This window comes from Pezoporus wallicus, unplaced genomic scaffold, assembly GCF_028554395.1.
Source record: "Pezoporus wallicus isolate ANWC-B61680 ecotype Strahan unplaced genomic scaffold, APGP_CSIRO_Pwel_v1 contig_8042, whole genome shotgun sequence".
NCBI classification, from domain to species: Eukaryota; Metazoa; Chordata; class Aves; order Psittaciformes; family Psittacidae; genus Pezoporus; species Pezoporus wallicus.
This window is the reverse complement of record NW_026639380.1, coordinates 4,442,820-4,457,548: the sequence shown is the minus strand read 5'-3', so window position 1 is coordinate 4,457,548 and position 14,729 is coordinate 4,442,820. Positions and strand designations below refer to the sequence as shown.

General features: G+C 40.6%; 1 protein-coding gene across 2 annotated transcripts in view; it reads left to right on the top strand.

Moving 5' to 3' along the window:
* Nucleotides 1-4,642: 4,642 nt before the first annotated feature.
* The window catches only part of SMYD3 (SET and MYND domain containing 3), a 395,661-nt gene continuing 385,574 nt past the window's right edge, over nucleotides 4,643-14,729 (top strand). For both annotated transcript variants that reach the window (XM_057414468.1, XM_057414467.1), the window contains exon 1: nucleotides 4,643-4,815. In XM_057414468.1, the coding sequence (XP_057270451.1) occupies nucleotides 4,652-4,815 (164 nt within the window). In that variant the 5' untranslated portion in view covers nucleotides 4,643-4,651. The remainder of the gene's footprint in view (nucleotides 4,816-14,729) is intronic.

The window sequence follows — 14,729 nt, the reverse complement described above, 5'->3', positions numbered from 1 at the left end:
ACTGTGAAATTATAGCAAACACAAATACAAACAAAAAAACCTTGGTCCTTATAATGCCCGATTAATGAGAAATTTTGCTACTTGGAATTAGAAGATCAGTCAAATTGGATTCTATACTTAGTAGTTCTCTTTTGATCCAGAAGAAGGGTTTGTCATCTTGTACTAATTAACACAGTAGATGATGTGACAAGGGGTTGTTAAGGTGGAATGTGTATATACTGGCTACTAGGCTTGTTCAGCATTGGACATTTCAATAATCACAGCTTAGCCTTGCAGGTAATGACAATGTTGATAAAAATATCCACAGAAAACTTGAGAAACTGATTTTGTGGTGTAGCTTAAGATATGTAAGTGTGATAGGGAGAACCTGAGGCTTCCTCGGAAATGTGTTGAATTAATTGTTCTGGCAGGCTAAATGCAATCTATGGGGATGTGGACTGAAAATTTCAATCTAAGCTTTGCAACCCTTTAATTAGCAAAGCTGTACCTTTCTTCTGCAAACACTGAGAAAATGGAAACGTAACTTTTCTAGAAGGAACAAGAAGTCTGGGAGATGTTTATTCACTCGTGTTGTATCATTGCTCAACAGCTATTGCATCTTTCTTTGGGTGTGCTGTTTAACATGTCACTGCTAAAAATAGACACACTGGCTATCCCCGGCTGATAGAACACAACAGGAAGCAAGCATACAAAGCCCAAGAGAAATTAGGGGTACTTAAGATACACCAAATGTAACAGTCAATTACTCATAATGTAAGCAAGACTTCATCAGTTGATGTACTTGATACTATTGATAAGACATCAAATAGATAAACAGCAAAGAAATTACACTGGTGAACTTCAGAAGCTTCTTTCTGCCATTTGAAAGGAAGTAATGTGTTTGAGGCAGGGAAGACTCAAAGTAGAAAGTTTTTGTAAAGTTTGTAGTAAAAAATCAATAGGTAAAATCTGTGTAACTTTGAGTGAAATTCATTATGAGTTTATGCTTAAAATGCTTTTGCAGTGAGGTGGTGGGTTTTTTATTTGGGAGTGGGGTTTTTTGTTCATTTTTGTTTGTTTTGTTTTTTTTTACATTCTATACATACAATTTTTTTTTACATTCTTTACATACAATTTTTAACTCTTTTTTTCTTTTTAATTCTAATGCACATCATTAAAAGCAAAGAAACAATATAAAGAACTTCCTAACTGTTCATAAAAGATCTGTATGTGCTTACAAGCTTTCAACTAATTATTTGATCGCTCTTCTGTGCCGTTAGCAATACAGATTTTATACTAATCCAAAATTTAACATTTTGTGTTTTGAGAAATAATTTTCTTCCGGAAAAATTTGGGTTTATGCTGTGTTGGCTGGAATGGGTATTGCATATTTATGACTAAAAAGCAGAATTTTGATTATTTCATTACTGTGATTCTTTCTATAAACTCACGTTGTAAAACACGCTGTCTTGAGATAGAAGAGCTAAACTTCCACTAAGGTGTCTCATCTTCCGGCAGTAAGGATGTATGACTAATTCAGGAGCATCAGCCACGATTAAGTGGTATTTCCCGCAAAAGTGACTCCATTACATGCCTTGACAGGTGCTTCTGTCCAGAATGTGTCATGCATTTCTAATAGCTGTTGGGGAGTCTAACCTGTCTAGTCAGTGGATGACTTGGTCATATGAAAAGCCCATACTGATAACAAGGATTATTAATTCAACTAAATAAAGTTAAGGGCTAAATGATGACTCATTTGGATATATAGCCATAATGGCATTATTCTTTTCAGAAAAATGAGACTGACATTTCCAAACATTTGAGTTGGGTGTTCTGTTGATTGTCACTGCTCAAAGACTCTGTTGAATGGCCCTCCTAGACAGACCAGTCTATAAACTGTAGATACACAGAATTTGCTTTCTAGGCTTTTCTTACAGCTGTTGAAATATCCAACACAGCACCAATGAAAATGTCTACGCTGCATTTAAAAGCTTATCTGTACTTGAAAAGCCTCTATTATTACAATTATGTTGTCGTATCAGTTGCAGTGCAATGTCAGCCAAAACTTGTTCTTAGGCTTCCATGGCTTATTTATCTGTACAACTTATGCCAAGCTGATGAAAGCCCCTTTCTTCAGGTACTCATACTTGGGGTTTTGCTAGAGTAGCTGGGCTCTCTAAGGTTGTGGTTTTGTGTGTGTGTGAATTTGACTGTTGTTCCCTCAAGAAGTCATTGTACTTTGTGAGATTTTGTTGTGTTGTGGAACATGTGAGTGAGAAAATCTGACCTGAATAACTGAGAAAAGAATGAAAGCATCAACCGGTATTGTATATTGATATTAGCTCTTCCCTGAGTGCACTTTTTGTAGTTCATGCGTAAGACTTTTAACTTCATACCTTTTGTGTATGGTTTGACCATTCACCTCTTAAGTTTATTCACTCAAGAGACAGACATTATCTTCCGTTATTACTGGGTTTCTTTCTGCTGCAGGTTTTGGGCAATGCCTTTTTAGAAACTCAATAAAACAGCATAGACAGGGAAACAGAGAAAATCAAAATAGGTGAAGGAGTAAAGCATATAAGCCAAATACAGAGGTTGTTTACTGTTTTAATAACTGTTAAGGATGATTCTTGAGTATCTCAGAATATATCTGTAACTGAATGCCTTTTAAAAAATTGTTAGGAGAACTAAAGGTAAGCCTATGTGTGTGCATGATGATTTAACTGCCAGTCAGATTGCTGCTAGTTCTTTTGATAATGAATTACATCGGTGCAGCTTTTAAGTGAATGTCAAAATACATGTTTCAGTGGGAATCCCGTGTTTTGATGTACCTTGGTTCTTCCCAACAGCAGTATTTTGGATATGCATACTGCCGTTTCTGGTTACCCTGTTGCAACTTGGATGAAAACAGCTGCAGACTGAAATAATCATTACTGAGGCAACAAAACTGAGTATGTTTTAGAAACGAAAAGCTGTTTTGCAGAACTGTTGCGCCTGTCTCTCAAGTCTTTGACAGGACTACTCAACGCTTCTTTCCAAAACACAAGCCCTAACTCCCTCTGTAGGCATAATAAGGAAAACCAGGCTAAGTCTATGCATTTCAGCATATTTAGCCTGCACCATGTGTGTCGTCTCATAAATGAATGAAACTACACAGACCCATACTTTTCTTGTGGGCTTTGAGCATCACCATTTCAGAGGGGTGCCCTTAGTTAATCAGGGGCTCTCTGGTTTCCTGAAGCCCCTTGGAGGACATGGCACTGGTCTAGGGATGAAGAGGGCCACCCACCTCTGCACAGTACAGGCCCTAGGAAGTTCACTTTGTTGCATGGAGCTGTAGGTATGCAACCTTCAGTTGTTCTCATGCCACTGTATTTTCATGTTTTTTATTTCCCACTTTGGCATCAGTGTTGAGGCTGGGCTGATAAGGAACTGAAGCAGTAATGGTACTGGGCAGGCACCTGCTTCAGGTGTCTCCTGAGGCTTGAGTGGGGTGGCTGTGCTGCACAGGTTCCCACAGTGAGGTGTCAGGAGGGCTCCAATCTCACCATCAAGATTTATGTTAGATACTTTTCATTGCCTCATTCCCTCTAAAAACAAACAAATCAATACAAAAAGTTACAAAGTAACTGAAAAACTCCAACGTACTCCCTATTTGTAACTTCCCTTGTGTGAGTTACATCAGAGTGATTCCTGTCAGCAACTCAGGGGTCCTAGTGATCATTGCACTTTGTGTGTAGATGGAATCCCTTGTGATCATTGTGCTATGTGCAAAGGGTATGATAAGTGTCCCTGTCAATACCACAGTGAGGAGGAAGAAGAAACAAGGGAATAATTCCCCTGGGTCAACCGCAATATTGTGCAAAGAAATGTTTTGTTCATTGTTTAAATTGCATGAATGTTCTTAGAAGGTAAGGGGAGGGGGGGGGGTAGGTAACTTAGAGATATGTCCTGTTACAGAACGTTGTGAAATCTGTGTGCTGAACAAATAAACACGTAAGGAGTGGAATTTATGGGGGCTAAGATGGCGGTCAGACTTGTGATAGACATAATATTTCTTCACCCGGAGACAAGACTCCAACAACAGGTGGAGAAACCCGGGAAAAGAAGACAACAGGATTGGCTGAAACCCAAGAAGCCCGGGAAAAGAAGACAACAGGATTGGCTGAAACCCAAGAAGCCCGGGAAAAGAAGACAACAGGATTGGCTGAAACCCAAGAAGCCCGGGAAACCAAAAAGCGCAAGAGACTATCCCCAGAAGTTCCCCTCGTGCGTCTCGGGCGGAGCGGAGACTCCCCGGCGCACCCAGCGCTGCTTGCTTATTGTCTCTTGATATTAATTATAATAAAAATCAATTAAAACAGATTGGCTAGGTTTTTATAACACTTAGAAACAAATAAATACTTGCTTAGCATCACAGGCGGATGTGTTAAGGGCATTATTAACTCGGCTTCAAGCAAAGCGCTGCTCTCTGCCCCGCGGCCTCTCAGTGCATGCGGGAGATCAGGTCCCGGAGCACAGAAACCTCCGTCAGACCCCCAAGGAGAAGGGCAGCCGTCTCCTGTCCGCGCCCGCAGTTAAGATGGCGCCGGCAGCGTCACGTCATGGGGAAGGCGGCGGGCGGGGCGGCCGCACGCTTCTTCTTTCTGCCTGTGGCCGCGAGGGCGGGAGGATGGAGGCGGCGGTACTGGAGCGATTCCCCAGCCCTGGCAAGGGCAGCGGCCTCCGCGCCCGGCGGCGGGTGCGCCCCGGCGAGCTGCTCTATCGTGCCGACCCCTTCGCCTATGTCATCACTAAGGAGCAACTGGGCAGCGTGTGCGAGCGCTGCCTCCGCAGGTACTGGCGTGCGCGGGAACGCGCAGCCCTCTCTCCCGCCGGCCCCGCCCGGCCAGCACCGCCTCTTCCGCCGAGGCGGGGCAGTGGCAAGGCTCCCCCATGATGCGGCCGTTCAGGGGTGTGGGGCGGGTGGGTGTACTCCGGCTGAGGAGCGCGGTATGACGTTCCCTGCCGCGCTTTCTAGCCAGGGCGCTTTTCCAACGGGGAGTTCTCCCCGGGCGCGGGAAGTTGGGCGGAAGTTGCTTAGGATAGCTGCGTGCTGTGGGCGGGAGGGCGGTCCGAGTCGGTAGGGCTGGAGGTGGCTCGGTGGCGCTTTCTCGCGTCGCAGTCCGGAGGTGCCAGCCTCCCCTAGGAGCTCTTCCTCAGTCTGGTAGCGGCAGAACGCTACTAGGGGCTTGTCGCTTCTGGGGGCCTAAGGCCGTCGGCGGGGTGCGCTGAGGAGCTGTGGTGAGCGCTGAGCGACAGTCGCCGCCCGGCTCAGAACCACGTGTGGTGGTGAGGGAGACGTTCTCGTGCGCTGTAGCCCTCCAAAGAAGCCACCCATCTGACTAGAGTGTGATGCTGTACCATGGGCAGCCACCGAGGTGACAACGGGACAGCCTCTGGGCATGAGTCGTCATGAAATAGCGTGAGGTGGTTCAGTTTCCTGTCACCTGCGCCAGTTCAGCCAGTGCAAGGAGAGCGTGGTTTGGAGACATGCGTGGAATGAATGCGGCCGGCCTTGCAGCAGGTCCTGACAAGTGGAAGCTGACTAACCCACAGTACCTCTCTGTGTTTGTTTAAACCAAAGCTGATTTATGCCAGTTTCTGATTGAGACAGATCATGATAGACCTGTTTGTAAGAGAGCTGTATATTAATACCTGAAGCATTTTGGTAGGTAATGCAAAACCATATATAATTACTAAGACACAGACCTAGAAGACAGAGACAATTCAATATGGCTAGCCTTTATTTACTCTTCTTGAAAGTATTTGATACTTTGTTTTGTTAAAACTTTATTTTTTCTCTTGGTTTCCTCACTGGGCATCTCCGCTTCTGTTTAAATAAATGATAATGTGAGCCTCATTTTCCCAGAGAAAAGTCTGACTTGCATATTACCTTAGCATACAAAAAAACCTCAAATTAAAAACAGCAAAACCCACACAGCAACACCCACCACTATCCTCCACTACCCCCCCAAAAAAAAAAAAAAAACAACCAAAAAAAAACCCCCACAAACAACTGAAAACAAATCGAAAAAGATTTTTAGGTAATACATCTGAAGTGTTGCTTGTGACGTCTGAGTCCTTCAGGGTGGTAACTGCCTGCTAATTTTTAACCTCAAAGTATGAGATGCTGCAGGTTTCAGAAGGCAGCCTGTGTGCAACAGGTGGAATGAAAATGAATCTGAAGTGCTGGATGCAGGAGCGTAGCCAGGGCAGTGTTTGCTGGGAGAAATAGTGGTGTTACCAACTGATGTATCATGAAAAGCTGTGCCTATGTGAAAGTGTCTTTTTTTGCTAAATAGTGCTATATGTTAGATAAAAAAAAGTTACATAAGGAAGTTAAAAATAATTTTCCAACAGTCCAGCTTCCATTGCAAGATGTACTGTGGCTAGACAGAGTTTATAGATGAAAAATGTACAAGTTGACTTTTCTCTTAGTCAGTTAAAGGTCGTGGTCTCTTACTCAATGGACTTTGTTAAATTAGCAAATGGTACGTATATATTAGCAAATGATACATAGGTCACTCTTAATGTATGCAAACTAGAAAAATGGTGAAGTGGGATGGGGAATCAAACTGTTTCAGGAATCTGGTTTTCATTTAATACACAGTGTGATCTTTGTTCAAAGCCAGGCATCAGCAAACCCATTTATTCTCATTTCCAGGACTACAGATAAAAGTGATGTTGTCTACTACTGTTCCTGTTTTTTACTCTGATCTTTAGATGGCAGTACGGTAACACACAAGAAAAGGTCTTGTGCTTGACACTGATTTAGCGTTTTAACAATTTTCTTATATATAACATCAATGCTTGAGGCTTTGTACTGTGAAGTGTAATTTTATACTTACTTTTGTCTCTCAGTGTTGTTGGATGCAGCTTTTGGCTGGATGAGAACTGCTGGGTGAGCCAGAAGATGTGTAATGATGTGCAGAATATCTTATTTCTGGACTGCCTGCTGAGCGGCAGCATGTTATCACCAGGATTTGTGTTCACGGGCTTGCTAAGGTGCTGTCTTACTCTGTGATCTTGGATGAGTCCTTACAGCAAGGGTCTGAGGTTCCCAAGCCAGGGTAGGGATGGCTGTTGGGAGCAATGTTTGCGCTGTGATTCAGAGAGGAAAGCTCAGCTAGTGCAGTAGTTCTGCTTAATCTTATCTCAGTTGAAGTGAATATTATTGCAGTTTTCAAATACTGAAAAGTTTAGATATACACAATGTATATATGTAATCCTGTATTTTCTAAAGAATATGTTCATATGATTTTTTTTTTTTATAGAAGATGGGGCTAAAATATTCTGCTGTAACTGGTCTAATACAATACCATAGCTGTTTTGAATTATATTCCATTAGCAATTAACACCCCCCCCCCCCCCCAAACAACTGCCCCAAGGTAGGATACCTGGTAAAGATTTGCTTTGAAATAGAAATTTTGATAAAGAAGAAAAGTGTTTGTGGACTGTGTTTGTTTCTGTGGAAGCAGTGTCTTAAGAGAACATGTGACATTGTGTTGCATGATGGTATGTTCTCTGCAACAGGGTACCCAGTCTGCTATAGAATAGGAGTCAAAATGAGGGTGAAAATCAATCACACTTTTGGTGTTTGCTTGATTTTCACAAAACATTTGTGTGATGGGTTGTATTTGCAAGAATTCACTGCAAGAAAACTTAAGTCCTGGTTCACGCTTGGGAGCAAACAAAACAAACTTTATAGAGTCTGTGTCACAAAGAGAGAAGGAAAAAGAGGCAACACTAGCCTATTTCCAAATGCCTTTAAAGAAGAGACACTTAAGTAAATATTTGAAGGTAGGTAATGTACAACATTTCTATACATACTGTGAAATAGAAGACATGTTATTTGTTTGGGTTAGATCAGAGGTTCAGACTTGGGTAATGGGATAACAGGAAGTATGAATGTGTTTTTCTGTGACTGCAAGTTTTGTAAGTATACCTTAGAGAGAGGAAAAGCATCTAAGCACTGTTGGAAAGGTAGCCATGGCAGCAGACTCTACTGCAGTATGGGAAATATAACCAAGAATTTGGTAGATAGTTGGGCAATTACAAAGTGCTAAACACAGGCCAGCAAGCATATGATCTTTGCTCTACCTCACTTGGCCAAAGTGGACAAATAATAGCCAAATGGACACACCTTTACATTCAGTACTGTATCTTCAGCATAGACTCTTAAATTAGCTGCTGGTTTATATTGCTGTTATTAATAATAACAGTAATTTATTATCATAATCATGAAGGTTGCCATATCATTGTTAAATTATGGAACATCTAGGTTAATGGTATTCTGAAGGTACAATAATACCACTAAGTTAAAATCAGGGTGTGGAATATTTTGAGTAGAGAGAAGCACAGGGTGCAATTCAGAAAGCAAGTGATGAGTGGGGTGGGTGTGATTGTGTGATCCTTCATAGCACTGTGACCCTGGCTTGGACTAGTGCAGCTCTGCCTGACCACAGCTAGCTCTCAACCCTCCAAGTGTACTTCTTTCACACTGAAGCTGGGAGGTCAAGAGACAAGAGGAGCTCATTATTTTGGCTCTGTGGCAGTGGGGATTTCTCCATGAAGGTGCAATTATTCACCAACAAACCTATGATTCTTCCTTAAGGGTCAAAGAGTCTCTGCTAGCATAGGGCCTGAATTTGGCTGCTTCCAGCTGTGCTGGGTGATTAGGTGGTGTTTGCTAACTGATGCTCTTTCTTTATGTGGATAGAAGTTTAACATATATGAGACTTCCAGTAATGCATGGGGCTATAAAATCCAGTCTCCTCATTTATCTCTGAAAAATACTTCTGTTGCTGATTAATATAGACATAGCTTTAAAACTATGCTAGCTTCTTGAAAACATACTGTTTTGTTGCTCTAGGTGTTCCTGGTATTCTTGTGTTTTAATAGAATGGTTTGTTTTGGAAAGGGCCTTAAAGGTCATCTGGTTTCAATCCCCCTGCCATGGGCAGGGATACCTTCCACTAGACCAGGTTGCTTTAAGACCCATCCAGTCTGGCCTTGAACAGTTCCAGGGGTGGAGCAACCACAGCTTCTATGGGCAACCTGTGCCAGTGCCTCACCAACCTCACAGTAAAGAATTTCTTCCTAATGTCTAATCTAAATCTACTCCTGTGGGCTTAAAGCCATTTTGTTCTACACTTATACTGAACTGTGGAAAACTAGTATTTGATGATACATTCTTTGATGGTTAACTTTCCATCAGTTCTCATCAAATGAAGATTGAGATGGATTATAGTTAAAATTTTTAGATATAAAATGATACGAACATTTTATAGTTTGTTTATATAAAAAGTGCTTGCTTTTTGTTTGTTTGGTAGACTATTGATTTTTCATGATTAATAGGCTGGAATTACAAGGTTTTTAAAACTCCTTAGACTTCAATAAAAAAATAATTCTCAGACTTTCCACATAAATAAAGTTGGTCCTTATGACATTGGAGACTGTGTCTATAAGGAGCAGGTAAGTTTCTGTGCTTCCCAGGTAGGATAATCCTGTAAATTATATGTTATAAGTTTATGTAGCATTTCTGACTAAATCAGCAGAGCAATTGCAGGTGCTGTGCTCTTGATATATCTGATTTTGTGTGAGGTAAGGGCAAAGCACATGAAAAAAAAAAACTGCATGTGAGAATGAACTATACAAAGTTTAAGAATTTCAGGTTCCACGTAGATGTGTGAGAATGCTTCCCAAGGCCTGAGAAATTGCACACCACCACCACCAGAAATGTTTCTGTACCTGAATGACTAATAGCCTAAAACAAGTAGCTGTTTCCCAAGAAGATACTCCCCCTCCCTGACTTAATTTTGCTGTGACAGTGAAGGTTGAAGCAACCTTACAAAGAGCAGGATAGAAATGCTTTTTTCTGTCCTTGTGCCAGCTGGAGTCATAGTTGAAGTGGCTTCCAGGCTGCTGTCCTATGCTGCCAGGGAAATCTGCAAGAAAGAGTGAAGAGAATTCTATTGACTGTGCTTTCCTGCAGTATCTCCTCAAGTGAAGGCCCTGAACATTCTTCTCTGGGGGAGTAAAGCTTGTAGTAGAAGTTGGAGTCCATCTCCTTTTCCTTTCGCTCAGGGTCAAATCGAAGGTGAGAAAGGAGGAACCTCTGTCATTCAGAATAGCATTCATAAGTTGTTCTGGCCTGCCCATTGATCTGGTTTGCCTTCCTCACAGCACCCGTCAGGTTGGTCAGGAGTTTCCTGTGTTGCTGTTAGGAATATCCCTTGGTAGGTATTTTTCTTCACTATTTCTTTCTCTCTGTTTTGTAATGTAATTCAGGTTCTCTTTGATGTAAACCTTCTCTCTCCTTCCCATTGCACAGTATTTCGGTCCTTGCTCCATTCCTTCTTACTACCTTGGATGCTCTGGGCTTGCTTTAGGCAAGGTGTGGGTCCTTTCCCATCTTCTTCCCTTCCTCCCCTGCCTTGCGGTCTCGAGGCTGCTGCTAATGCCTTCTGCTGCCAACTTGGATTTGCCCCTGTTAAAAACAGAAGAAATAGAAAAGGGAGAGGCATTGTTAAAAATACGTTCTCCAAGGTCAAGTGTTTATTGCTGTGCTGTCATTTATGGAAAATGAAAATTTAAGTTTAGTTTCTACAGTCTCGCCATGTTGTGATTTTTGTGTTTACAATTTTCGTGCTTATACTGCTCTGAAGCTTGACAGGTATTAGATCAAAATTGTTGGCAAGCTGTGACTGACAGTATCAGTTGCAGGCATCTTGTAAATTCTTCTGAATTTAGGCTTTACTATATCTGCAGTCCATACCTGATATTATATTTGTCTTCTGCATTGTGCAGTCCATAATATTAATGCTTTAAAATATTAATATGTTCTGCATGAATGTTCTTTGCTTGTGGTAAATGATACAGCCATGAAAATAAGTTTCTGAGTTGGATTATCTTTAGTATGCATTTTCTTAGGGTGTAGTGTAATTGTGCAAGCGCAAAATGAAAATTAGCGCTACAAGGGAAGACAAAAGTTATTAAAATATGGGTAACTTCTAGCTAATGTAATATGTAATGGCATAATTAGTTTCAGATATTTCCAAAAAACATTTTTAATCTTGTGCAAGTTGCTGAAAGTTTTACACAGTGTTAGGGAATTTATTGTTTAAATTCTTTAAGAACTATTAAAGATACCTTGTCGATAGGCATTGGAATTCATTAATTGTTAGTGGTTGCTTCCATCATGGCTGTACTTCAAAGGTGCTATATGCTTTGACTGTATCGCGTATAGGACGATGCTGTTATCCTTTGGAGAATCTAGTTTTCTTCAGAAATAGTTACAACGACCGTTTTGAATGATTCAAAGTTATATAGGTAAGGCTTATACAATTTTTAGCATGCCTCTTCATCTCACTTATTTGTGTTTTGAAGTGAGGTATGAATATGCATGACAACCTGCCTGATGTGCTGGCTAGGAGCTGCTGAAAGGGCAGGTATTCTTACTGCTCCTCTGAGTTCTTGCTGTCCTTCCTGCATGCTCCTTCTGCTTCTCATTTGCAGCGTTGCTGCTTATCTGGTGTATGATATACTAAATAAGTGTATCATACGTCAGGTAAACTGATGTATGACATACTTATCATACATCAGTTTGTGTGAAAAGTATATCAGAGAGATAAAGTGGCAAAACCCATCCTTTATCAGTATATAAAAATCTTTAAGTGCCCTTGAATCAAATTACTGCTGGGGTGAGAAAGGAGCTGAAGTCGCCATCGAAGGGCTGTCAAGGTCAGTCAATCAGAGTTATGCCTTCTGCTAGTAGCTAGCTTTTAGTCTGCTGTAGCTAAAAATGCAACCTTAAAAAGAGCACTTTGGGGGAATTGAAAAAGGGTAAATTTACATTAGACGTTAGGAAGTAATGCATTACCTTATGGGTAGTGAGACACTGAACAGGTTGCCCAGAGAAGTTGTGGATGCACCATCCCTGGAATTGTTTAAGGCTAGATTGAATGGGGCTTTCAGCAACCTGGTGTAATGGAATACTGTTCCTTCCCTCTGGAGGGCTTGTCTAGGCATTCATGTAGGGTTTGTGTGCTGCCTGCACAATCAGGTTTCTTCATTCAAAAGAAAAAAGCCAGCAAGTGTGTTGAGGACTTGTTAGACAGCTGTGATTAGGAGTAGCTGTGATGTAGAAGTGCAGAACAAAAGATCATCACTGAGAAAGAAGGGGGGGGGGGGTAAAACCACTCATCAACTATAAGCCCTTCCTTACAATTTAAATGAATATGGCTTATTATTACATTTTAATTCAAATGGCTTATTAAACTGATAAGAGAGTGTGCTTGTGACCTAAAAAAGGCGATTTTTTGTGATGGTGGCATTCTTGGTAGTGGGAGGGATCATGGTAGAATAGGGGGAAAGAATTTGCCTTCAAAGAGGAGAGAGATTCATCTCAGGAAATATTGAGCATGAAATAAACTATGTATGTTTCCTGTGTAAAATCTTGGTTCAGTGTATTTCATGCTTTTCAAAGGCCAGAAACTTGGTTTTGTTTATTTGTCAAGAAAAGCTTGAAGGGAGCTTCCCTTAAATAAGGGTTCAAGCTGGAGTGCTGTCCTGTTTGGTTTGTTTTGATTTGTAGTACTTTTTCCCTGATTAGAAAAACTATAGCTCTTTGTCATGCTGTGGCTTGGCTGCTATTTTCCATCATAGAAATAGGGCTTGCATCTCCTCCTGAGGTAAGTGCTGTACTGAAGAACACTTGCCATGTCTAAAAGTATATATCATAAATTTTACCTCTTCCATTTCTATACAACTTGTCCATATGTAAAAAGTAAATTCAAGTACTACTTTGCAGATGATTGTGCTAGGAATCTTTACTGATTATTGTATGGGTTGAGAAAGGGTTGTGCAAGTGCTCTACAGTTTGATTTCCTCTGAAAAAAATGAGATTTTTTTTTTTCTCAGTCTTTGGATCCAGATATTTGGATCATTATGTGAGCATTGATGTGGGTCTTTACTGTGTGTAGCTCACTTTGATTTCTATGATGCATTGACTGCAAGCCCTCTAGCTGTTGAAAGTATCTTAGTCCAGATTTCTGAAGAAGCAAAACTAGACTAAAGATTAAAAAGAAAAGTTGAAGTGGCACAGAAAGCCACTTCAGAGATTTAGGTTCATAAGTGTCTATGTTTTAGCAAATGAGACTGGCTCCTCAGCTATTTACATATTTTATCCACTTGTCATATTAAAACTGTCTTACTAGTTGTACTGCGGCGCAACAGATGGAATAGCTGTGAAAGCAATTTCTTAAAATACTCTATGAAACTCAGCATGTGATGATAGATTTATCTGAAGTTTTTGCCCCAGGACAAAGAGAAGCTATGCAATAATCCATACAAGATATATATGGCATCAAGTGTAGAACAGACATAGCAATTAAATGTATTTTATCTTTACTAAAATCTATTACAGAATTATGTTATTTTTTTTGTAAATACTTTGTTTTGGCGTGGTTTTTTTTTGGGGGGGGGAGGGTTGGGTGGGTTTTTGTTTTGTTTTGTTTTTTTCAAAATAAGCACAGACTAGTATCTCTTACTCTAAGAATGTCCCTTTCTGTGTCTGAGACAGGACATGAATTATGTTGAGGAGCACTAAGAGTGACAGGTCAGTCATAATAATAGCAGGAGAGATATAAAGGCTCTTAGTTAGCAATCCAGTTATTGAAACAAGTTCATCTTTACACTTCTAATAGATACCTTGTATTTTATTAGACATGCATTTGGTTTGTATATTGCTCATATGTGGGTTTTGCTGCGACTTAAAATAGTCTTTCTTGCTTTGGCAGTCGTTTTGATTGAATTATAGTTTTATGTGGTTAGTGCCTTATTGTGTGTTCTGGTAAGGCAAAGCTACTTAAAATGGATTTTTAATGAAACTCTGTAAAGAGCGTGGACATGCTGAGCACTGTAAAACATTGCAAAACATTCATACCCCTCTAAGGACTTGTGGAAATTTGGGGTGGGATTGTTTTACTGGACACACCTGTGTGCTGACTGGAGAATCCTGTTTTTATAGCCCATGCAATTTGCCAGATCAGAATATTATGGTGCTAGACCATACGGTGGTTCCTTCTAGTTTCAAAACCAGTGAAACTTGCTTGTCCTTAAGAGAAGAAAAATGTGTTTGTGTGTTGAAAAAGCAGCTTTACTATTACCATTGAAGAACAGAAAATGGGCCAGTGGAATCTGAATTGCAACAGACTAAAGAAAACACTGGTGTGAAAAATTGTTTACCTGAGGTGGGCTCAGGAGACATAACCTGGAGAGCTGCTCTAAGCAGAAGGGATATTAAATATTTCTGGCAAAAGCTGGTTGTGAACAAAAGAATATCTGCGTTTTTTAATGTACTGGTCTTTTATGGGTGATACTGTGATATAATTCACTTACCAAATCGAAGAGAGGTTTTAGCAGATGGAAACTAATGTAATGGCATATATATGGTATGAAGGGTTATGAGACATACTTTTTTATTTTTGCATGTATTTATAAAAAAATCTCAGATTTTGAAAGGTGAGACCTACAGTCCTTATTTTCCCTTAAAGTTACAAGGCTGTGGTCCCCCTCTGTGTGACTCATGTAATGAGTTGAAAAGAATGAAGGGGAAGTAGAAAATACAGGTCTGGGAAGAGATTTGTAATTTCTGCACAAGATTTTACTTTCCTGACGTTAAAAAGCCTCTCAAGGAGAGGATAAAA